We start from the raw sequence: 23,498 nt of genomic DNA, 5'->3' as shown, positions 1-23,498 counted from the left end.
TTCAATTTCTATACTTATATTTAGTTTCTTTACTTGTGTTCAATTAACTTTATCCAAGAAGTTTTATCAAAATATAAATGTGTTCTATCTACATAATGTGTCTGTAAATGCATATATTCTATGAAATGAAAAAAAGTCAATTTCTAAAAATAAAAATCTATGTTTAAAAATTATATTTATACTAAAAAATATTAAAAAAGTATCCTCCTGTTAGTCATAGTTTTTACACGTAATAATGTGTAAATTTAATTTATTTTTCTATTTTTTCTTTAAGATGTTGCTAGATTAACATATATAGCTTGAAGAACTTAATCATAAGCTTGTCAAGTGAATGATAAGCTTCCAACTTGATCATAAGCTTGTCAAGTGATTAATGAGTTTGTTTAGTTTAAGTGTTAGGTTAAGATAAGAACAAGTATAAATATGTTGTAATGTTGTAAGAGATAAATTAGGTGAGATTTAGGAGAAAGGTTGAAATGCCTAAACCTAAAGTATTCTAAGAGATCCATCAAAAACATTTACAATGTAGATATCAAAGAGTAATTTGTCTTACTGTTTTAGAGGGTTTGTGAGTGAGAAACAAATCAAGAACTAATGGTTTGTAATCTCTTAACTTATTTGGTAATAAAATTTAATATATATATATATATATATATATATATATTTTTGTCAACATTTAAAATATATTCATAAACTAAATTTATGAAATAAAAACTCAAGTATCATATGATGATGTAAACAAAAATAATAATAAATTACTATTGAAATTATCAAAAACTTATGAATTGATTACAAATAATATATATTAAATTATGAAATTGAGAAAAATAAAACATAAAATATGACAAAAATAAAGTAAAAACAAATCCCGCGGCGTAGCGTGGGTACCAACCTAGTTGAGAATTAAAAATATTAGCCATGCAAAAAATATGGCACGCGTACTTAGAAAACTAAGATTAATGTATGAACTTAGTAGTGTCGATTAACAGTAATAATAATCTAACCGAAGAAACACTAACATGTCATTTTCAGCGAAAATATTAAATTACCTTAAATTAGAGATTGATGCTTGTTAGTTAAAAAACACTTCAATAAAATATTTTTTTAGTTTTATTTAGTACTTAGAAAACAATTTTTCCAAACTTGTTTATATTGTCCAGAAAAATTAATATATAATAAACAAAGAGGTGTAAAACATAGAGGTGTGAAATAAAAAAGTATAAAAATTAATAGATGTGAAACATGGAGGTACAACAAAGAGGTATAAAATAAAAATGTGTTAAATTAATGGATGTGATTTTTGAAACATTAACAAAAAAATGCAAAAATTAAAAGGTGTGATTTTTAAAAGATGGAAATGCGATGAAAAGACATGAATAATAATTTGCATCTGTTAGATTAAAATTGACACAAAAAATGGGTTTGCTATTATATATAGATAATTAATCGTAGCGGAAGTTTATTAAACTATTATACAAACATAATCTTCATTCTTCAACTTTTTAAAATGTTTTTAATTGTTCAAATTGTGTAATATTAAGTGGCTAAAAACGTAAAACATATGATAATGTTGGTGAAAATTGCAATTTACGCTAAATCGAAGTCTCCACAGCGATTAGAGTCTCTCAACATCGGCTTCTCTTTCTTTGTTTCTTCTTCATCAAAACTTTTTAAAACCCAGAAAGCCCTAAAAATAACCAAGCTCTCTCTCTCTCTCTCTCTAGCTCTCGCTCTCTAGTTCAGTCCCCAGTTCTTCTCTTTGTGTGCTCTTCTCGTCAAGGTTATCGAAAATGTCTGTGCGAGTTCTGAATCCTAATGCGGAGGTTCTCAACAAATCGGCGGCGCTTCATATGACAATCAACGCCGCCAAGGGTTTGCAGGATGTGCTCAAGTCGAATCTCGGTCCTAAAGGAACTATCAAGATGTAATTTTTATCTCCTTTTTTGATTTATTTAATCTGATCTATGTTCGTTGTTCTTCATTTCCCCAGATGTGCTTACCTTCCGATTTGTTGCTAACTTCGATGCAGGCTTGTTGGTGGTTCGGGAGATATTAAACTTACCAAGGATGGGAACACTCTTTTGAAAGAAATGGTTAGTTTGAGAATATAAATCTAGATCCTAACGATCTGTTTGAATCGAGCTCTGTATTGCTTTTTAGTGGGATATGGTGCTCAAAAGCCTGTGACTTTTGTGTTATGTAATATTAGATTCTAGGAGGATTGGTTTGATATTGAACATGTTATAGTTAAGAGACTATGTAGCAATCTTTCTGGAGGATGCTTACACGCTTACTTCTTAACTGTTTCAGCAAATTCAGAATCCAACAGCCATTATGATTGCGAGGACGGCTGTGGCACAGGATGACATAAGTGGTGATGGTACTACTTCCACTGTCATCTTCATTGGTGAGCTTATGAAACAATCTGAACGCTGCATCGATGAAGGTAAATAAGTCGCTTTGTTAGCTGAAATTTATGTACCTTTTCTTACAACAAATTTGTAAGCGTTCGTTAGTTTTGTGCTCTTCTATGCTTGGTCTTATTTTATTACTCAATCTGTGTTATGGTTAACGTATGAGTGTCGACCTACAATCTATATTCAACGACGTTGATTTGCAAAGTTTTGTTTATATTGGATGTAGAAATGGTCATAACTGGTGGGAGTATAAACTAGTATCTATTTTTTGTAGCCAAAATCCTAATGAAGGTTTATACATGTATCAGGTATGCATCCACGTGTCTTAGTTGATGGTTTCGAGATTGCTAAGAGAGCTACTCTTCTATTTCTCGAGAACTTCAAGACCCCTGTGGTTATGGGTGATGAAGCTGATAAAGAGATCCTAAAAATGGTTGCCAGAACAACACTAAGAACAAAGGTTTTCTTCATTTTTGTGATTTATCTTTCTTTTTATTTAATTCTTCTCTCTGCTTTCTAATTTCGATTTACTCTTGTGGCTTGTGTAGTTGTACGAAGGTTTGGCTGATCAACTGACTGACATTGTCGTTAATTCAGTGAGTTAATCGATCTCTATGAGAATCTCAGTAATGCTTTTTCATTTTTTTTTCTCAGACAGATGAGGACTCATCTATGCACCAAGATTGGGTTTCAAGCGCCTGTTTGTCTTCTAATTATCTACTTTCCGCATATTTCAGGTTCTCTGCATCCGAAAGCCTGAGGAAGCTATTGATCTGTTTATGGTGGAAATTATGCACATGCGTCACAAATTTGATGTTGACACACGATTGGTATGTCTTGACTTGTGTGGTTTACTGTAAAATAGTTCCCACAAATCATTTGTAGGTTTATATTTGAAAAATTTGCGAGTACGTAATGAAAGAATTTTTTTCTTTCTGTTATGCTTAAATGCTTTCATAGTATGAAAGATTCATAGTTTTGGACCTGTTTATTGATTCAATCCTGAATTAGGTTGAGGGGCTTGTTCTGGATCATGGTTCAAGACACCCTGACATGAAAAGACGCGCAGAAAACTGCCACATCTTAACTTGCAATGTGTCATTGGAGTATGAGAAGAGGTGTGTAATATAATTCTTTGGTCAATTCAGTGAAGAGAAAATAATAGTATGTATGTTTTTGGTGATGTAGACTAATATTTCTTTATCTATCAGTGAAATTAATGCAGGATTTTTCTACTCAAATGCGGAGCAGAGGGAAGCCATGGTTACCGCAGAGAGGCGATCTGTTGATGAAAGAGTGAAGAAAATAATTGAGCTGAAGAAAAAGGTGGGACTGAGACCATTTCTCCCAACTGTATTTTATTAACATCGTAAAAAATAATAATACAAGTTTTGTTTCTCATACAGGTGTGTGGTGAGAATGACAACTTTGTTATCATAAATCAAAAGGGTATTGACCCACCATCACTGGATCTTCTTGCTAGAGAAGGGGTAAGCTACTTCTGTATTTACTTGCTTCGACACCAATTTAATAAATAGCTGACACTGTTTTTATCCGATAAATAGAAACAATAAGAAGAATGCTAAGAAAGAATCTGTTGTTAAGTGAATTGAAATTGATAATAGTGTTCAAAGAGTAGTTCCTTCGATATACAATAATCCATGGAGACGATTGGCAGAACTGGTTTTGGTTCTGGCCTTCTGGGCCACTGACTGAGCTTGTCTCTTCTTTTGTACCTAATTTCTCTTGTATAGAGGCTGTTGAATCTAATTGCCTTTCCTTATGTGTCCAGATTGTTGCTCTTAGAAGAGCAAAGAGGAGGAATATGGAACGGTTAGTTTTGGCCTGTGGTGGAGAAGCTGTAAATTCTGTTGACGACTTGACCCCTGAGTCTCTTGGATGGGCTGGACTTGTCTATGAGCACGTTCTTGGGGAGGAAAAGTACACCTTTGTGGAGCAAGTGAGGAATCCTAATTCATGTACCATCCTCATAAAAGGTATTACGCCGACTTCTATGGCTTCATTAAGTTTTGAAGTTTCATATATTCTTTTATTAGTTTTGGTGTTCATTCATGATTTCTTGGGTTTCTAGGGCCTAATGATCACACTATTGCCCAAATTAAGGACGCTGTTCGTGATGGTCTAAGATCGGTTAAGAACACCATAGAAGACGAGTGTGTTGTGTTAGTAAGTACCTTACAATATCTTGAAGTATTTTGTTAACCTTGCTCTGTGTTTCTCTCCAACGTCAAAGAGATGGTTAATTCATGAATAAAACCATGGGTAGGCTACCTATTGTATATGTTTTGTGGTATGTTGATGTGCGGTTGCATCTTTCTGTAGGGAGCAGGAGCTTTTGAAGTTGCAGCAAGGCAACACTTAATTAATGAAGTCAAGAAAACCGTTCAAGGGGTAAATTGATTTCACTCGAACTCTATTGATAATTGCATCTCAAAGATTCTAAATTACTAATACTATAATGATCATTGCAGCGTGCCCAACTTGGCGTTGAAGCTTTTGCTAATGCCCTTCTCGTGGTGCCTAAGACACTTGCAGAAAATGCAGGTCTTGATACCCAAGACGTGATCATTTCTCTAACGGTATGCATTCATCTTCTAAAAACTGATATCAATTTTGTACATAATAGAGATTTTATAATTGCTCATTGTGATGCTCTTATACAGAGCGAGCATGACAAAGGGAACGTCGTGGGACTGAACCTGATGGATGGTGAACCAATTGACCCGCAGCTTGCTGGTATTTTCGACAATTACTCGGTGAAACGCCAACTTATCAATGCAGGGTAATGTTCGAAACAACCAGCCAATTCTAATAAAGTTTTGAGTTTCTGTTGAAGCCATATCAATAACAGGCTGTTTGTTTGTTTGTGTTGCAGGCCAGTAATTGCGTCGCAATTGCTTTTGGTGGACGAAGTGATTCGTGCAGGAAGAAATATGAGGAAGCCTACTGCTTGAAGTCCTTTGCTTTTAACTCGCTTTCTTCTTTCTAAGCACCTCAAATTTTTGTTTGTTGGTTTATTAAATCCTGAATGTTGTGAAACCTATGTTTTTTAAACTATGTGAAACAGCTTTGAATCTGATATCTAGATTTAGTGTATTTTGCGAACTGAGAAAAAATGGAAATACAACAAATCTATTCCTTTTTTTTGGATCAAAATACAAATCTATTACTTAAAAAGTAGAAACACCCTTATTAAAAGAAAAAAAAAGCCACAGTTTAGTTATAAAAGGATCTGTTTATCCATATTGACCAGAAAACAAAGGGACAGAATTATATGGTCGGAGTAAAATCTTTTGTTCGACAAAAATTTTATATGGCCGAGGCTGAGACTTTACCCTCTTCTTGATGCATATACTCTCTCTTCATTTCCTCCAAAACATTGTCATTGGTGCTGCAGAATCAACAAATAACGTTTCATGGTTAGACAACATTTAAGCATCGGCCCTATACTACCAAGTCACACAAAAAATAACCTGTGAACCAAGAAAAAACTCCATACTGGCTGTGCTACACGGATATGGAACATAGTTTTTTGCATCTCTTTAATAGCAGTAACAAAGAATCATCCCCTTCTTTTTTTTTTTTTTTTTTTTTTATTTGGACAAAGAATCATCCCCTTTTATTCTATAAGCTTATATTCGGTTACATATATACTCCTTAGCAATGGTACTTCATGATTACATTATGCATATCCTAGCCACAAGTTGTCTCATTTCACCATACCAGAGAAGGGTATTTTAAGAAGAAAAAAAAACAATCAAAATCAGATGCTCACATACACAACAAATCTACAAATCTAACAAGTGAATACAAGATGACATGTTCAATAGAAGGAGAAGCATTAAGAGGTGAGAAGATACAATTGATGGAGGCAAGTGTTGAGCTCTTTAGCTTGCTTACGACATGTCCACACCACAGAAAACGTTCTTCCTGTAGCGCATTCAGCATACTTTGAGACGTACTGATCACATTCCATCAATGCCTTTGCCTTCATCTTGCTACGCAGCGCTATTAATAACAAAGTATAACATAATCAATCAAACAACCTTCTATCACCACGAAACATCTTTAAGCTCAATCTAGGAGATAAACATAGAAGCAATTCAACACAGTCTATGAGAGCTGCTAGCTACTAGATCAAACCAGTATCAGATGCATAAAGTGGGTTAATTCAAAGTGGACCAAGTGAGCTCAATTCAAACCATGCTTAGAGAGTATCGATCATAGACCATTTCGGAAGCAATCAAATCCCAATTTTTTTTGGGGGTTTAGGGTTTAGAACATAGCTAGCGATGAAGAAGAAGTCGCGAACATTGTTAAATTACCTTCTTCGACCTTCTTCTTGACGTGATTCTCACGAGCTTGCTCCACATAGCTCCCCATTTGACGGATCTTCGAAAGCTTTTTCGACCTTCTCCGATCAAAATCGATCAAGAGAAGTCTGTGTCTAAATGGGTTCAGGGCAATGGGTAATTCCGTCAATCACTATAAGAAACCTACTCTTAATATTTTACCCCTTTAATCTGTCATATTTATACACCTGACCTCATAACTTATGATTTGTTTAATTTAACCCACATAAAATAAAACAAGTCATGTGACGGTCAACAGGTAACACGTGTCATATTTTAATTGGGTTGTTTCGCTTTCTCTCATTTACTCTCTTCCAAATTATTTAATGCGCACACAAACACACGGGTCCGTCATCGTCTCCCCAATTTCTCACTCCGCTTGTTTCGCTTCGAATTCAAAAACCCTAATTCCCAATTCCCCAAGGTACGGATCCGATCTCGCTTTGTCCTATTTCGATTTTTGTAGTTGTTTCCTTCTTCTCGTATTCTGCGTTTCTTGTTATATCATCTTGTTCTTCTTCGCGTTTTCGTTGTGGTCACTTCAAGATCTGTTTGATTCAGAGTTCGTTCTATCGACTCTTATGTACGTTTCGTTTTATGGATAGATCTAGCAGTGTGAATCGTTTGTAATAGTTAATTGATTTGTTAGAGATAATTTGTTGCAGCATTAGTGTGTTGCTAAGATGTCGTCGTCCCGGGAAGAGAATGTGTACCTAGCCAAGTTAGCCGAGCAAGCTGAGCGTTACGAGGAGATGGTTGAGTTCATGGAGAAAGTTGCAAAGACTGTTGACACTGAGGAGCTTACCGTTGAAGAGAGGAATCTCTTGTCTGTAGCTTACAAGAACGTTATTGGTGCTAGGAGGGCTTCTTGGAGGATTATTTCGTCCATTGAGCAGAAAGAAGATAGCAGGGGTAACAGTGATCACGTTTCCATTATCAAGGATTACAGAGGCAAGATTGAATCTGAGCTCAGCAAGATTTGCGATGGCATTTTGAACATTCTCGAGGCTCATCTCGTTCCTGCTGCTTCCTTGGCTGAGTCCAAAGTTTTTTACCTCAAGATGAAGGGTGATTATCATCGGTACCTTGCTGAATTCAAGACTGGTGCTGAGAGGAAAGAAGCTGCTGAAAGCACTCTTGTTGCCTACAAATCTGCTCAGGTTACCATCTCGTTTTTTTGTTCTTTAACCTATAGAGTGGTAAGAAAACTTGTTGACTCAAGCTTCTGGTGTTTGTCTTTTTTTTTATGTAGGATATTGCTCTTGCTGATCTGGCTCCCACTCACCCTATCAGACTGGGGCTTGCTCTCAACTTCTCTGTTTTCTACTATGAGATTCTCAACTCATCTGACCGTGCATGCAATCTCGCTAAGCAGGTCTGTGTTACTTTCTTATTTAGTTTATGGTTTATGCTATACTGGCCGGTAGGATTGTAGTTAGTTATGATGATTGAGAACTTAATGCCTTAAGACTGACAAAATTTGGAAAACCTTCAGATTCTGATTCTAGTTTAATTCAAGTACCTTTTTGTTCAGTTACAAATGATATGATTTTCATGGTGGTAGGCTTTCGATGAGGCAATCTCTGAACTTGACACATTGGGAGAGGAATCATACAAGGACAGTACATTGATCATGCAGCTTCTCCGCGACAATCTCACTCTCTGGACTTCTGACCTCAATGTACTTGTGTCTCCTTACACTCTTCATTGTTAGCAATCTTTTGGTGACTGCATCAAGTAATTAAGATTGTTGTTGATGTCTTATCTTATTAACTCCAGGACGAAGTTGGTGATGATATTAAGGAAGCCCCGAAAGAGGTGCAGAAAGGGGAGGAACAAGCCGCCCAACCACCGCCTTCGCAGTAATGATTTCATGGAAAAGAGAAAATGTATGGCTTGGTTCTGTGTTTTTTTAAACAGAAAAAAAAAACCTCGTAGTTTGCTTAATGATGCGTTTGTAGTAGTAAACTAGTAATAGTAGCTGCAGGATTTGATTCTATCCATGGATTAAAAAATCTTTGTGTGCATCTCACATATTTTTCTTGTTGTTGCCGGTTTCACTATTAGACTGCATGGCATTACATGGTTCTCTAATTGGAATTTAGTCGTCTTTCGGTTTATGCTTCTCTTGGTGAATGTTGTCGTATTAAGAGGGTAGTTCAATCAAACGAAATATAAATGTAGTACATCGCACAACTTTAAACTAAAGATAAAAAAAGCCTCTTCGTTTTGAACAACTACTGTTCTCTTTACACACGGCTTAAGGTAAACATATACTAATGGAATTATAAATCATAAACCATAAGCTAAAAAGGTTGGATTATAATTTGTAAAAGAATTAAGTTACATGGATGGTACCAATTGGTCCAAAGTGAATAGTTAATGTCACACCTAATGACACATTCATTCACTCACATATATCTCGAATTGTGAATCCCACCGAAGTGTGCCCTGCTTTTTCCTCGTCTTTCCACTCACTTTCTTCATATATATCTCTCTCTCTCTCACTCATTGTCTCTCTCACTTTCGTCTCAATGGCTTCAGCTACTTCCGTCATAGCCTGGTCATTACTCTCTTTCTCTAACCTTCTTTCACCTCTCTGTTTTCTCCATTTTTGTTTTTGACTTGTGTGCTATATGGCTCCTTCGTTTGATTTGACCAGGGGCGCTGGAGAAGACGGGCAACTAGGACTTGGAGCCGATGAAGAAAAGGAATTGGCTTGCGTCGTCGAGGCTCTTGAGCCTTTCACCGTTCGCTCCGTCGTCGGAGGTAGCCGCAATTCCCTCGCCATTTGCGATGATGGCAAGGTAACTTATCGACGAATTCACTTTCTTTGTCCTTGTTTTGTTTCTTGTTTTAGTGGGTTTTGATTACAATTTAATAAAGTTCAGTGCTTTGGGTTGATCTGCGATTTGATTCCAAGTTGGCTTTTGGCCGCTTCCAAAGGGTTTTTGAGGTTTTTGAGATCTGAAGGACTAATCAAAAAAGGGTTTTACGATTCTGTATCTGTGGAGTAGTTTACGATTGGTTTGGATTCTTGTGTCACCAAACGTATAGTAATGATATGGTTTTTGATTTTGATCCTCATTTTGGTTTTAAACTCTATCTGAGAATACATATTTTGGAAAAAGAACTTAAAGGTTTTGCAATCTCTTAAATGGGTTCTCAGCTGTTTACATGGGGTTGGAATCAAAGGGGTACATTAGGACACCCACCAGAGACAAAAACAGAAAGCACCCCTAGTCTGGTTAAGTCTCTTGCCAACGTCAAGATTATTCAGGTTAAACAACTTACAAAGATCAAGTGCTTTTTTTTTGTTATTTGCTCTAATGCTCTCTCCTAGTTGTGATTTACTCTGAATGGTGTTTCTGTGATGGATCATAGGCAGCTATTGGTGGTTGGCATTGTTTAGCTGTCGATGATCAAGGCCGAGCATATGCTTGGGGTATGCATTTTTCTCTCAGCTTCTTCCTATTGATTGTGACCGTAAAGATCTTAAAATCGACAATTGTGCACCTTTTTTGTTTGGAAGGTGGAAATGAATATGGACAGTGTGGTGAAGAGCCTTCCAAAGATGAGTCAGGTAGGCCTGTGCGGAGGGATATTGTAATCCCTAAGCGTTGTGCCCCGCAACTTACAGTCCGACAGGTAACTTTTGCTGTTTAACTCTCTGAGTTTACCTCAAGTTTTAATGGTCTTTATCAGTCTAAACCATCTTTTCTCGTGTTTCTATAACAGGTAGCTGCAGGAGGTACTCACTCTGTTGTTCTAACCCGTGAAGGTTATGTGTGGACTTGGGGTCAACCGTGGCCTCCCGGTGACATGTATTAAACCGATTTTCTTTCATTTATGGATTTAACATTTGCATTTTCTTGTCTGCTGCTAGTAATTTTGGGGCCTCTTGTAATTCGTTCGATTGCAGAAAACAGATATCTGTTCCTGTAAGAGTTCAGGGTCTTGAAAACGTTCGTCTGATCGCTGTTGGAGCATTTCATAATTTGGCTCTGAAAGAAGATGGGACTTTGTGGGCTTGGGGTAACAATGAATATGGACAACTTGGAACCGGAGATACCCAGCCGAGATCTTATCCTATTCCAGTACAAGGCCTTGATGATCTCACTTTGGTATGTGGTCTGAAATTTCTGGTTTAAGCATTCATATTGAACTGTAAAGGCCAATGTAAAAGCCGCCGAGTGTCTACTATAGAAATTAATTTCACCCCCTGGCAAATGCATGTGTTAGGTTGATATCGCTGTGGGTGGATGGCATTCAACAGCGTTAACCAATGAAGGAGAGGTATTAGAACTCATATCTGAAGTCTCACTTTTATATCATCTGGTTCTTGATCGATCCTCGGCTGGGTTGTTTTTAAGCTTGATATAGATCTTAACTGTAAAAATGTTGTGACTTGGCTATATACAATCTTAGGTCTATGGTTGGGGAAGAGGAGAACATGGAAGGCTCGGGTTAGGTGACAATGACAAGAGCAGTAAAATGCTTCCACAGAAAGTTAATCTCTTAGCTGGAGAAGACATCATTCAGGTAAAAAGCAAAACCACCGATTTCTCTACTCATTTTCATAACTCTGAAAGGTCTTATCGTTCTTTTCTTCTCAGGTCTCTTGTGGTGGAACTCATTCAGTCGCTCTGACAAGAGACGGTAGGATCTTCTCGGTAAGTCGTCTTAACCTCCCTTTGCATTGCTGTGTTAGAAAACAAAATTTGGTCTCTCAACCTCTCTTTTATATCGTTTCTTTTTATCAGTTTGGTCGGGGAGACCATGGTAGACTCGGGTATGGAAGAAAAGTAACTACGGGAAAGCCATTGGAGATTCCTATAGACATTCCACCACCAGAAGGACGGTTTAACCACACTGATGAAGAAGACGATGGGAAATGGATAGCTAAACATGTAGCTTGTGGCGGCCGACACACTCTAGCTATTTTGGAATGGAAGTGTGATCAGGAGGAAACCGAGTAACCATGGAGAAGAAAGAGAAAACAAGAAAACCAAAGATACAAAGAGGGACCTCAAGAGATAAGCATTTTGTTATAGAGAAAAGGGGAGCAAAAGCATATGGTCAAGCTTTTGATACTCCCATGAATGATTAATCTTTATCAAGAGGGAAAACTAATATATATTATTAATCTCATTATGATTTTGTTTTTATTTAATAGAAAAATAGGTAGTAAAGAGAAAACAGAGAAAAAAGAAGAGAGAATTTTGCAAACATCATTGATTCTTTCTTGTTGTTGCTTGATTCTCTTGGGCTTTTAGGGTTTTTTCAACAACCTTTGACTAGATGAGGAACACAAACAGGGAAGATGTACTTTGATTTTCTTGCTTGTCTTTGTCTTGATCTCATCCATGAGAAACATCCTGTTCCTCTCTTCTTCTTCTTCTTGGTCTTCTCTTCTTCTTCATCTTCTTCATCTTCTTCACTCATTTGTTCTTGCTTCACTTCTTCGTCTTCTTCTTCTCCTTCTCCTTCTTCTTTACTCATACATTGCTTCTCTTCTTCTTTCTCCTTGTCCTCTAACGTCACATCCTTCAAACCCCAAATAACTCTTCATTAACATCATATAGTCTTATATAGAGCTAGACTTAGATTTATAATTTGGACCTAAAATGAGATATTTATTTCAGCAATTGATAATAGTTATTAGAACTTGGGGATTGTTTAGACCACGAGTTTGAATAAAATGAGATTGATGTCTTCAACTCTTCATAATTCTAGTGCCTTTATCGAGTTACAAATACAAAGCCATCATATAGACATAAGAAATTATTGATCAATAGTGGCTTTTGGCTATATATAAATGTACATTCATAGTCATTTATGTATCTATATATAGATAGATGGAAAATGTGTAGAATAAGGATGTAGTAGTAGTAGTCACGTGAGTTGGGAGACAAAAAATCACGAAATGGGGTCTGGTCTGATAAAAGATCTTTCAAGAAATAGTCATTGCATATGATTATACGGTTTTGTGTTTCTATGATGAAATACCCCTCTCCTCACATATAAATAAAGACTGTCATGTGTACTATGTTTCATATATCATGAAAGAATCTTAATTAATCTTAAAATGAATCAATACATGTAACGTATCTACACAAAAACAATAATAGTAGAAAGAGTGTTATCATTGTCTCTTTCTATGGAAAACATTTTGGTACTACCATTTGTTTTGATGCTTTTCTTATCTTACGAAAGAAATCTAATTATTGATGCACGACCAATTCAAAATTTTATGCAATTATTTCTTTATGTTCCGTACCTTTCTTTCTTCCATGGACCTCATGCTAGCGACTACATATTTCGAATTTTTTTTTTTTTTGTAAAATTTCCACGTTTTTTTTTTTGTTCTCTCCAAATTATTATACATTTTCAGATTAGTTTGTAACACTGATCGGTCTACTAAATGGAAAAAACATGAACTAGTTCCAAGAATGTAACACATATGTGTATTGTGTATATACCTCTTGTTGACCTTCCAATTTGAGGTTGAAATCCACCGGCGAATCATCAGCTTCCACGTGTCTCTTCAAGGACCGTTCCATGATCGGAGGCGTCTTTGCCGGACTAGGACTACCGGAGCTAAAGTCCACCGACGTCGTACTTTGAATTCCCACATCTCGTTTCACCTCCACAACTTTCTTTTCTGCTAAAAAAACCCCCGAAAATAAACTTATTATCAGAAAACCCCCAATTTTTTTAAAACTAGGCTATTAGTTAAACAACCAAAAAAAGAAGAAGACAAGATTTAAAAAAAATTCAATCACCTCGAGCAAGAAGTAGTATAGGATCAGGAGCATAAAGATCCTCGTGAATGACTCTAACGTTAGGATTAATATTATTTGGTTTGTTTTGACCAGTACTCATCAATGGACTAGGGAAGTGAAGAGGAGCAGACATGGTGGATAAGTTTCTGAAGGATCTTGCACTTAATGTTTTAGCTGACAAACACTCCATTGGTACTTCTCCCGATAACGGGTTGCAGATATATTTCTCTGCTTCGTTCCACTTCGAGTTCAACGCAAACCCTTCTTGTGCTAACCATTCTCTGTTATTATACATTGTCTTTGCTTGTAATGCTGCCACAAAACAAAAAGACACAACAACAACACATATTGAACATTATTACTTTTTGCTCTGTTCTTTTGAAAAAGGGTTATTCTAAAGTTTCGAGCTTTTCTAATGGTAAAAAGCAAAAGAAGAAACTTTTACCTTTAATCGCATTGGTGAAGGAATATGTTGATGGATCAATCTCTTCTGTGATTACAAGATTTGAAAATTCAAAACATTTTCTAACGATATAATTTGAAAAAGAGAGAGTGGTAGTATTAAAGTTTTAAACCTTTGAGAGTGTTGTAGCCAGGAGAAGAGGCAGTACTAGAGATGTTATTGAAGTTTGTTCTACAAGAAGACTTGTGATGATGATCTTCTCGGAAGCTTCCAATGTATGAAGCAGAGAACCTTCTAGAAGTCGGGTTTTCGCGGATTAGTCGAGCTCTTCGATCCCATTCTCTTAGGTTCATAATCTCTGGCTCATCTCCCCGGAAAGCCATGGAAACGAGATGTTTCTTCTTTTTTGAAAAAAGCAAAAAAAACTTTTGAGCTTAAGGAGGGAGAATGAAGCAATCATGCCAGCACCTATAAAAAGAAAATAAAAATAATTATTTTTGTACCTTATCTTTTTTTCAAATTTTGTTTATTGGTTATTCATATCTAAATTCTTCTATTTTATTTTGGTAGATTTAAAAATAAAATAATATATATATATATATAAAAGAATATATATAAGGATGTATAGGAGAGGTTGATAATCAAATTGGCTGCTTGTCCCTGTATTTTTAAAATATACAGTATAGCAATTTTGTTTTTTTCTTGGGTGTAATCCATTTATAGGAATCAAACCCACTTGTCATTTTCTGTTCTCTTGTAGTAGTTTTTTAAAATATGGTCCTTCTTTCTTTTCAAAATTTTGAGTTCAATTTCTTATTCAAAACATATTTTAAAACTGTTTTTAATATCTCTGTTTTTAATATCTCATAAATGTATATACCACAAATTATGTTGAATATTAGCTTTAATTAAACAAGAATCAGATTGTATTAACTTCTTAGTGATAGTAATTAACCAAATGCAAAAATAAAATGAACGAATTGTCAAACATTGGTCTTTATTTAATTTTTAGATCGTAATTTTCTGTGACAGTAGTATTACTGGTACGCACTATTTATGAGTTGAAAAAAATGCCACAGATTTTGGAAACGGGTGGACACACGATCTTTTATGAGTGGTTTAATAACCACATGTCATTTCACCAAATATATACTAATGTTTAATTGAAGGGAAATGAATCTTGATGTAAATATATATATATATATATATATATATATATATATATATTAAAATATAATCTAATAGCTAGAAAGCGACTTAATACTCACTTTAGTTGGTTGATGATACATAGAAATATAGAAACTAGAAAGGAAACTAATGCAAATTAGTTTTGAGTTGTCGTACTTGGAACCGTTTGTTGATCGAAATTTTCTTACAATGTTCCGATAATAGCTTAGTTACCTCTGTTACTCACTAACACTAAGGTGAAACTGTCTGACACATCAAGTAGTTGTAAACTAGTATTTTTCATTAATGAACTGAACTAACAATTTATAACAATATCAATGTTTACATATTATATCTAAAATAGTACTCCCTCATAGCTAGTTATTAGTAATGTTCCTCCCACAGTAACAACTAATTATATTAGTGCTGTATGTGTGAAGATAATGAAAAATTTCAAACCAACGAAAAATGTTGTTGGCCAACGTTTGAAAATTAGATGGACCAAAGATGGCACATGGTAGAGGAGTTGGCAGAATGTGAAGAATGGATAGGATGATATGGAGTTTTATATAATATGGTTAATTTTGATTTTTCAAAAACGTAAAGTGGTCTATACGTCTCTAGAGTACTGTTGTTTTCAATAACATGGTCTTCTTTTGTTTGGTTATAGTGAGGCATATTGATTTGAGGTGTGATCAAGTGGACTCTATATAGAGAGAATCTACAAATAGTGGTTTTGTGGTCGTACACATCGATATCCATGTCCATGTGAATGTCACATTCATCATTGTTATTACATGTGGTGAAGATGACTAACTACGAAATTTACATCTTCTTTTGAAAGTAAGTGAAGCTCATTAATCTTTAATGACTGAACCGGGTAAAGATGATTGAACCGGCCGGTTAAGGAACTAGAATGGGTGACCCACAATAGAAACTGATGATTGTGGTGGGCGCAGAAGATGCATGCAAATGTAGGCATCACTTGTGACAGGTGAAATAAGGAAATGATTCATTATATAATATTTGTCTTATTTTTTTTCTTCTTCTTGCAGATTATTAATCTTCTTTTCTAAAAGAAAACTTCACACTTACTTTGTAATTTTTAAACTAATATTCTTACTTCTTGTCTTTTCTTTTGTTGTTCATCTCAAAAACATTTACCCACGAAATTCAAATTTGAGCAGATTCTTTCTTTTTTGGGGTTTTGCAGTACAAATCATGACAATTTCTCTTTTTACACATATAAAGTATTTATGAATCGCTTTTCCAATGTGACCAAACTAGATTTATTACAGGAGATGTACATGTCCATGTGAAGTGAAGTCTTTCAAAAAAAAGTGTGGTGGATAGAATATTTATAGATTCATTAAAAATTAGATTTGTACAATTTGACTAAAAAAAGTAGTGGATTTGTATTTTCTATCAAAAATATTCAAGAATATTTATTATCTTTTTGTATAAATATAGATAGTGAAAATTCTAAATAAAATACATGAAAAGATGTTATCAGGTTTAATACTCTAATTTAAAAAGGAAGAAATCTTAGCTAGAGATCTCCCTAAACCTTTTGCCGGAGATCCTAGCTGACCGGAGTTAATGGTTGAGTCAAGTTTTAGAATCTTCTGGTTGTTGGGGAAGATTTCTGTGTGCGTCGGTGGCCGAGATTTGAGGACTCCTAAAAAGCTGGCGTTCGAGAGCTTCCCAAACTTCCGGGTTCAGTCCGGCCAAGAAGTGAGACAACAAGGCTGTTGAGATGTGGCCGATCCGGTAATGCACTGTGAGGTGAAGCTTTGCTAATCTGTGCTCCAATCTTTATCTTGTGATTAGCAATCTGTTTATTGCGTCGTTAGGAGAAGCCTTTGTCTCATGCTTGCTTGCTTCGCGTCTCTTGGTCGGTTTCATTCGGATGTATGGTCCGCTTTTGGCTTAGGACTGGAATAATAAAAGTCGGAGAAACCAAGCTTATCTGATGCTGCGCCTCTGGGTGTTGATGCTATTAGGACAAGTTTTACTTGCCGATCATTAGGTTCTATTAGCTTGGAATTGATCTGTTCTTCAGTATAGGATTTGGTCTTCTTTGTGTTAGTAATTGTTTTCCTGTCATAGGGTTTATTTAGGGGGGTTAAGAGATGATAATAACCGAGTCGTGGTGTGTTGTTATCTACCTCGTTGTGGTTAAACAATGCAATGTTTTTCGGTTAGGTAGTGTTGGATCTGCCTAGTGATTCAGGGTGATACTAGATCGACTCATTGCATTTGGTGGTCCAATTCGTTAGAGGAAAATGTTATGTACCTTTGATTTGGATGTATTAATTTGGATAATGAATAGTTGATATTGAGCCAAAAAAAAAAAAAAAAAAAAAAGGAAGAAAAGAAAAGAAGTGAAAACACACCAAGGAAAAACTACATTAAAAAAAAAAAAAAAACTTGGTGTGACTTGTAAACAATTAAGTTACCCACACATGGTTTAGTTATCTTGAGCCCATAAAAGCCCAGCTTGTGAAAGTTCAATAGCCCATATAAATGCCATTGCTGCAAGATTAGACCCTTTCTTTCTTTTTTTTCTTGACAGCTGCACATTAAAAATCACTAATTACAAGAAATCGGATGCTTCATAAAACAGAAACTAATCACCCTATTATGAAGTCTATAATCAATGATTAGTTAACAAAACTAGTGTTACAAAGCCGAAACTAGTACTTGATGCGTTGAACCGTACAGTACAGTTTTTAATTACGGACACAATCACACAATCTTTGATTAATCCAAGGCAAAGATACGGCCTAAATGATATACATAAATGATGTTCAAGTTCACTGTTACAATCTAATCGATACTTATTAGGCAAAAAAATATCAATAAGAAAATAAATCACATCAATATTATCAAGGAGACAAGGTTAACAAGGTTGTCTGGATTATGCCAAACAATAAGCATATGCAGTCCACGCGGACGTCACGTGCGGTTTGGCTCCACTTCTTCTTCTTCTTTTTACTACTACTGTTCCTTTTTTTTTCTTATAAGTTTTGATTTATTATTATTTTTGTTTAGTAACTACAAGCATTTGGAAAATTTTTAATTACAAGAAGCTCGAAAACGAGGGAACATGAACTTTGGAGACAACACAACTTCCAGTCTTGTCTCGGTTGATAACTTTGTTTTTTTTTTGCTTCAAAAACATTGCCTTAAAGATTATTTTAGTAACTTATTGGAATTACATTTATATATTTGCTTCTTAAGAAGCCTTTTTTATATATATATATATATATATAGTTATAGTTCAAATAGATTCTTGTCTCTATCGATACCTCTTAGGGTAATTTGAACGTAAAGCAGATTAATTTGGGGATATTCATATATTCTCAACAAAAGTCTCGATAAAGAAACGACCCTGCTATTGGCTAGAATACAAGAATGGAGGGTACTTTTAGAGAAACCTTGTTCAAATAGGGGAGCTTCTATCATAGCTCAAAGTGTTCCTGATCATGCCTTAGTGCAATCTTATGTAGCCACTGGATTCCCCTTCTGGCTACAGGAACTCTTTGAGGATGAGAGACCTTCTTCCTCTCTTTAACTTTAGTTTCTTTTTCCCTTAGTGGCTAAAGCTTTAAGTGCCTATTTTTTGGAGTGTTAAGTTGATTTTGTTAAATCATTTGTCCTTAGTAACTTTTGATCAGTTTACAAAGTTACATATTGTAATCCTTTCTTTTATTAATGGAAAAACCAGATGACAAAAAAAAAAAAGAAACGACCCTGCGACGTAACATCTAGTTGAAATTGAAATATGTCCACATAATTTTGACTTTTATATTAAAAGAAAATTTTAACCGGAAATTTGTATGAAAAAAACAATATATATATATATATGTATTTTATGTCTTGAAACATAGGGGAAATTAAGCTAGTGTGGTGACCACTAATTAAACAGTTCCCGTATTCTAAGCTTTGGTATTTTAATTGTGATTAACTAAGAAACAAATACAGTATGTACATAATAAATTAAGTTGTATGGTTTAGTGGGGACTTTGAAGCAAGCAAGGCCAGGTTCAAGTTATGTTTGATTTCATGGTGGAACACGAGAAAAGACATGTGGGAGATATTGTTTTACATGATTTTGGTTGATAATTGTTTTTAGTTTGGTTTGATAGGAAAATTAAACTAGTAATCACTAGTCAGCCCAAGTTCCAATTTTGTTGGGTTTGATGAAGCCATTGATATGTATTTTATCCATTTTATTAGAACTTTTTCTTCACACCATTAAAAAAAACACTCGCTACATTTTTATTTTAAAAATGTAACCATGCATGCATGCCACAAGTTCTCTCTATATATACACACCTCCACAAGTAACTCCTCCTTCAAATCAGTTCTCTTCTTCAATCTACCCAAAGCTTATTTATTCTCTATCAGTCTAAAGCTACCAAACTAATTAAACAATTCTGCTTCTTATAGCTTACTCGTTAAAAAGACTAAAAGCAAGTCTCTTTTTCGCATAAAATCCAAACTTTCTCCCCTGCAGCAAGTTTTGTTCAACCAGTTATAACAACCATTATATTGTTTTCGAAACTTGAAAATGGAAATGAAGAAGGTCATGATGAGCTCAGAGAGATCAAAAGAGAAGAAGAGGTCAATAAGTAGACGACTGGGGAAGTATATGAAACAGCAAAAGGGAAGGATTTACATCATCAGAAGATGTGTGGTCATGCTCCTTTGTTGGCATGATTGATTAAAAAAAAGTTTTAACTATGCCAAGTTCAGATGTATGTGTGGATGTTGCTTATTTAAGTGCGGGAAAGAGTAGTGCTACTAGCTAGGGGAAAAAGCGGTTTGCTTTTTGTTTTGTGATGATCATCTACCGAATTGTATATAAAGCGGTTTGCTTTTTGTTTTGTGATCATCTACCTCAACCGGTCGATTCGATGGTTGTTTTTTCTTAAAACTAATGTTATTCTATGCCATGAAATGTTTAAGATCGTTCATCAGATTATCTAGAGATGTTAAATAATCTCATACATTTGGATTCAAGTTTCATATAAATCTCCAAACATAATATGGTTCATAAATTTACTAATTATGAAATAGATTAAGATTTTGTTAAACATATTATAGCTACAAATATACACCATAATTATTCAATCGTTTATTTTAGTCGTCAAAGATAATGACCTCTTCTTCAAATATATGTTTCTTTTTCTACCGCTTGCAATACCGCATGATTCATCATCATCACCATCATTGGAAGAACCCTCTGAATGAGCAAGCAACTTTCCCTTTTGCTTACGGTCCAAGTTATCTTCATCATGTTCATCATCAGCGGCATCATCATCACTATATTGTTGGTCCCTATGGCTCTCTTCTGAGGATGACTCATCGTTTGGTGTTTGAAAAATCGTGACACTCTCGTTCTCCCTATTTCGGAAAGAGAAGCTTCTCGAACCTCCTCCGTACAAGGGAAGAACATAATCTTTTGACTTTGACTTTGATGCTTCTATGTCCCTTCCAAGACTATATGTCGAAGAGAGTTTCCTCTTCAAGTTTTCCCTCTCTTGAACCAGCTCACCAATTTGATCAACCGTGAATTCATCAGCCGGTGATTCATTTTGAAGTTTGCTTATCGTTCTATCGATTTCTCTTCTCTTCCTATGCAGCAAACGCTGTGGAGGAGAAAAACTGACTGTAAGATACTGGAAAACAGAGGATTCTTGGGATGCAAGAAATGAGTGTAAGATATTTGTTACATAATTAACCTAGTGCTTCTTACTCGCTTGTCCAAGAAAGCACTAAAGGGACGTCCTTGAAGCTTCTTTTTCTTCCAGAATATAAAACAGAATCTCACAAGAGCCGCAAAGATGATCATGATCACAAACTCCAACAGTATAAACCAAATTATCACTCTTTCGTTACCTAATAAAACATGAAAAGCCATTCTTAGAGATATATAAAAGTCCAATATATTTTTCTTTTTTAAGACGTTGGAATATAATTAAGTTTACCAATGTAGATATCAAGATGCTCTGGTTCTGCAAACGAACAGCTGGATGTTAGCTTCTCATGTTTGGAACGACATCGAAATGGGTTTCCAGAATTAGAGGCTGCAACGAACGCAAGAACAATCCTCTCGTCCAACACAAAATGTTGTAGATCTTCGTCTAATGACAAACCCTCAATTTGATCTGATACAAAAACCATTATTTTCAAAATCATAAATATATATATATATATATGTAATATCTAAAAGACTTGAAACTAGTCTTAGTTAAGTATTTGGGTTTTACCAGAATAACTCTGCGACCAGTGGATAGATCTTGTCTCTGGAACTACAAGTGAAAAGACTGCTGTCTCTGGTTTCTTGGCCGACACATAAGTATAATTCTCAATGACACGATCGATCTTTCCTTGTAGTTTTGTCTGAGAAACATAAACAGCATAGCCGGAGCAATCGAGTACTGGCTCTATTTGAATCATTGAATCTGTTTGTGCGTTTTTTGGTATCTTATAAAGCTCCCCTATTCTTGAAAACGAGTACAATGTCCCATCTAGTGAACCAATCGACACCCAACCTGTGAAAGAAAAAAAACAATTAGATAAAGATCGATCTTACAAGGTGAAATTATCTTAATATAGATTCGTTAATGAAACTGACTGTTTGAGTCTATGACAGGGTTTGAACCAGAGGTTTCTGCTAATGGACCGACGGTTTTTTTGCCACAGAATGTCACCGGAAAACGAATCTAACGCGTAGACGAGTGACTTCCTAGGGAAAACGACGTAGACTAGCCCGTTATTCCCCGGTGTAACGGTGAAGAAACGATCCACTAGACTAAAATCTTGAATCCATTGGTAGTAAGTGCCACGGAGAGATAACGAGTAGAGTTCTTCTTCATTGTTTGAAATCTGAAGAAACAATAACAGAGCAAATCAAGAACTCATTATTGATGCATGGAGGAGAATAACAAGAGAAACAGATCGTTACATAGATACTTCCTTCGCAAGAATCAATCACTGGTGGAGAATCGAATGTACAGTTATCGTAATCTTTTCGACATCCTAATCTGTAACCGAACCGTTCGGTCTTAGGCTCTGCAATCCAGAGTTGCTGCCTAAGCATATTGTAAGCGTAGAGACCATGATTCTTAACCGTGATGTAAACCGAAGAACTCGATATGCTAACAGCGAAACCAAGAATCGTTTCACCGGGATCGAAGAACAATTCCGGTTCAGATTTGGTTCCGTTTCTTGGGAAATTAACTCTCAGGATTCGATTCTCTGCAAGAACAAGCATCTGAAACAAACACAAACATCACTTTGAGAAACAGAGGAAACTAAAAAAAGAAAAAGAAAACAGAGTGATTGGAATGTACCTGGTTTAAACCGGAATAAACCGGGGCTAAATCAGTGTTACATTTGAAATTCATATGTACCGACCAAGCGATTGATCCATTAGACTCGAAGGAGAAGAAGTCGTTGTCGGAGCAAGCGTAGACTCTGCCGTCATCTCCTATGAGTGTCCTCGAGAGAATTCGAATAGTTTTCTTCTCTACGTTTTGGTCTTTGAAGTTTTCATATAAAGGCTATTAGATTTCGAAAACTAATAAATGTCAAAATGTGGCAGGAGAAAGAAATTACCAGGTAATTGAGAAACTGCGGAGAAGACGACGATGGAGAAGAAGGCTAAGGAACGATGGAGAAGAAGGCTAAGGAGATCAAAACAAATCTACATACCACCATCGTTGCAGAGACGTGTGCGATCAATAATACTAGGGTTTCTACATCACAGCGAGATCAATTTAACGCAGTTACTAGGGTTAGGGCTTATGAATATCTGTAACTTGAGATCGACGCAAACATTAGAAGAAGGGGAAAACTTACAGTTTAGAAACGAAACCACCACAGGGAACAGAGCATACTACTGCTTGGGACGGTTTACTACAGAGTAACACACTGTGCCGGTTTTGGAACAAGAACTGCAAGCCGGTTAATACAAAATCACATTCATGTCGTTTTATTTTTTGGTGAACTGACTACGTGTCGGTGTAGTGTAGATGTTACTCTAATCTTATCTTGGGTTAATTAACCGTGAGCCAATTTATTATCATCTCTTTCTCTTTTTATACGTTTTCTTTGCACTAAAACTGCAAACATCCCTTGCCCCTTGGACACGTCACACGCTCCACTATAACACTGTGTATGCTTTCAGTTGCAGATATGATATTACAAGATCAGGCATAGTTCAATTCGAATTTAATTAACGCAATTGAAGCTGCAACAAGTAATTTTCATAAAAGTAACAAGCTAGGTCATGGTGGATTTGGTGAAGTTTATAAGGCATATATAGTGTTCTAAAACTTTC

The 23,498-nt window shown here is 35.6% G+C and overlaps 6 protein-coding genes and 1 pseudogene across 9 annotated transcripts; 4 read left to right on the top strand and 3 right to left on the bottom strand.

Moving 5' to 3' along the window:
- The first annotated feature begins 1,461 nt into the window (after positions 1–1,461).
- On the top strand, positions 1,462–5,594 carry LOC104769860 (T-complex protein 1 subunit zeta 2). Its single transcript, XM_010494177.3, has 15 exons — positions 1,462–1,924; positions 2,030–2,093; positions 2,311–2,446; positions 2,726–2,877; positions 2,966–3,013; positions 3,155–3,247; positions 3,429–3,535; positions 3,629–3,743; positions 3,824–3,907; positions 4,210–4,414; positions 4,510–4,604; positions 4,761–4,829; positions 4,910–5,017; positions 5,102–5,220; positions 5,314–5,594. The coding sequence occupies exons 1-15, from the start codon at positions 1,791–1,793 to the stop codon at positions 5,390–5,392; spliced, it is 1,608 nt and encodes a 535-aa protein (XP_010492479.1). The 5' UTR covers positions 1,462–1,790; the 3' UTR covers positions 5,393–5,594.
- On the bottom strand, positions 5,414–6,942 carry LOC104769859 (uncharacterized). The gene is made up of 3 exons (XM_010494176.3): positions 6,764–6,942; positions 6,299–6,446; positions 5,414–5,829 (listed from the first exon to the last, which is right to left on the bottom strand). The coding sequence occupies exons 1-3, from the start codon at positions 6,819–6,821 to the stop codon at positions 5,748–5,750; spliced, it is 288 nt and encodes a 95-aa protein (XP_010492478.1). The 5' UTR covers positions 6,822–6,942; the 3' UTR covers positions 5,414–5,747.
- A 109-nt stretch (positions 6,943–7,051) lies between these two features.
- LOC104769858 (14-3-3-like protein GF14 upsilon) lies at positions 7,052–8,908 on the top strand. The gene is made up of 5 exons (XM_010494175.3): positions 7,052–7,214; positions 7,456–7,950; positions 8,043–8,165; positions 8,355–8,471; positions 8,570–8,908. The coding sequence occupies exons 2-5, from the start codon at positions 7,474–7,476 to the stop codon at positions 8,654–8,656; spliced, it is 804 nt and encodes a 267-aa protein (XP_010492477.1). The 5' UTR covers positions 7,052–7,214; positions 7,456–7,473; the 3' UTR covers positions 8,657–8,908.
- Positions 8,909–9,182: 274 nt separating this feature from the next.
- LOC104769857 (ultraviolet-B receptor UVR8) lies at positions 9,183–12,181 on the top strand. Its single transcript, XM_010494173.3, has 11 exons — positions 9,183–9,353; positions 9,453–9,597; positions 9,960–10,070; positions 10,175–10,235; positions 10,323–10,438; positions 10,529–10,614; positions 10,713–10,914; positions 11,033–11,086; positions 11,219–11,332; positions 11,407–11,463; positions 11,554–12,181. Exons 1-11 carry the CDS (start codon positions 9,325–9,327, stop codon positions 11,767–11,769), a joined length of 1,191 nt encoding a protein of 396 aa, XP_010492475.1. The 5' UTR covers positions 9,183–9,324; the 3' UTR covers positions 11,770–12,181.
- LOC147918532 (uncharacterized) lies at positions 11,911–14,663 on the bottom strand. 4 transcript variants are annotated; one of them, XM_087505644.1, is made up of 5 exons: positions 14,151–14,663; positions 14,021–14,065; positions 13,576–13,887; positions 13,273–13,457; positions 11,911–12,337 (listed from the first exon to the last, which is right to left on the bottom strand). In XM_087505644.1, the coding sequence occupies exons 1-5, from the start codon at positions 14,359–14,361 to the stop codon at positions 12,074–12,076; spliced, it is 1,017 nt and encodes a 338-aa protein (XP_087361770.1). In that variant the 5' UTR covers positions 14,362–14,663; the 3' UTR covers positions 11,911–12,073. The 4 variants fall into 4 exon arrangements, with proteins under 4 accessions (XP_087361770.1, XP_087361771.1, XP_087361773.1 ...); XM_087505645.1 differs by having other exon boundaries at positions 13,273–13,454; XM_087505647.1 differs by having other exon boundaries at positions 13,273–13,454; positions 14,021–14,062; positions 14,151–14,621.
- A 4,858-nt stretch (positions 14,664–19,521) lies between these two features.
- On the top strand, positions 19,522–20,055 carry LOC109131332 (small polypeptide DEVIL 1). Its single transcript, XM_019242179.2, has one exon. The coding sequence runs from the start codon at positions 19,722–19,724 to the stop codon at positions 19,872–19,874; it is 153 nt and encodes a 50-aa protein (XP_019097724.1). The 5' UTR covers positions 19,522–19,721; the 3' UTR covers positions 19,875–20,055.
- Positions 20,056–20,280: 225 nt separating this feature from the next.
- On the bottom strand, positions 20,281–23,375 carry LOC104772277 (protein GAMETE EXPRESSED 3-like; annotated as a pseudogene).
- Positions 23,376–23,498: the final 123 nt, after the last annotated feature.

The sequence above is a fragment of the Camelina sativa genome, chromosome 20, assembly GCF_030686135.1.
Source record: "Camelina sativa cultivar CO46 ecotype springtype chromosome 20, ASM3068613v1".
Lineage (NCBI taxonomy): Eukaryota > Viridiplantae > Streptophyta > Magnoliopsida > Brassicales > Brassicaceae > Camelina > Camelina sativa.
Note: the sequence above shows the minus strand (reverse complement) of the source record. Positions and strands in the feature narration are given on the sequence as shown.

Coding starts and splice junctions, on each gene's coding strand:
- LOC104769860 (XM_010494177.3), top strand. CDS start 1,791: ATGTCTGTGCGAGTTCTGAATCCTAATGCGGAGGTTCTCAACAAATCG. Junction 2,447..2,725: donor TGAACGCTGCATCGATGAAG/GTAAATAAGTCG, acceptor TACATGTATCAG/GTATGCATCCACGTGTCTTA. Junction 2,878..2,965: donor GAACAACACTAAGAACAAAG/GTTTTCTTCATT, acceptor TGGCTTGTGTAG/TTGTACGAAGGTTTGGCTGA.
- LOC104769858 (XM_010494175.3), top strand. CDS start 7,474: ATGTCGTCGTCCCGGGAAGAGAATGTGTACCTAGCCAAGTTAGCCGAG. Junction 7,951..8,042: donor TTGCCTACAAATCTGCTCAG/GTTACCATCTCG, acceptor TTTTTTATGTAG/GATATTGCTCTTGCTGATCT. Junction 8,166..8,354: donor CATGCAATCTCGCTAAGCAG/GTCTGTGTTACT, acceptor TCATGGTGGTAG/GCTTTCGATGAGGCAATCTC.
- LOC104769859 (XM_010494176.3), bottom strand. CDS start 6,821: ATGGGGAGCTATGTGGAGCAAGCTCGTGAGAATCACGTCAAGAAGAAG. Junction 6,447..6,763: donor CAAGAAGAAGGTCGAAGAAG/GTAATTTAACAA, acceptor TGTTATTAATAG/CGCTGCGTAGCAAGATGAAG. Junction 5,830..6,298: donor AACACTTGCCTCCATCAATT/GTATCTTCTCAC, acceptor TTGATTCTGCAG/CACCAATGACAATGTTTTGG.
- LOC104769857 (XM_010494173.3), top strand. CDS start 9,325: ATGGCTTCAGCTACTTCCGTCATAGCCTG. Junction 10,915..11,032: donor GCCTTGATGATCTCACTTTG/GTATGTGGTCTG, acceptor TGCATGTGTTAG/GTTGATATCGCTGTGGGTGG. Junction 11,087..11,218: donor CGTTAACCAATGAAGGAGAG/GTATTAGAACTC, acceptor ATACAATCTTAG/GTCTATGGTTGGGGAAGAGG.
- LOC109131332 (XM_019242179.2), top strand. CDS start 19,722: ATGGAAATGAAGAAGGTCATGATGAGCTCAGAGAGATCAAAAGAGAAG.
- LOC147918532 (XM_087505644.1), bottom strand. CDS start 14,361: ATGGCTTTCCGGGGAGATGAGCCAGAGATTATGAACCTAAGAGAATGG. Junction 13,888..14,020: donor CTTCACCAATGCGATTAAAG/GTAAAAGTTTCT, acceptor GTTTTGTGGCAG/CATTACAAGCAAAGACAATG. Junction 13,458..13,575: donor TATACTACTTCTTGCTCGAG/GTGATTGAATTT, acceptor GGGTTTTTTTAG/CAGAAAAGAAAGTTGTGGAG.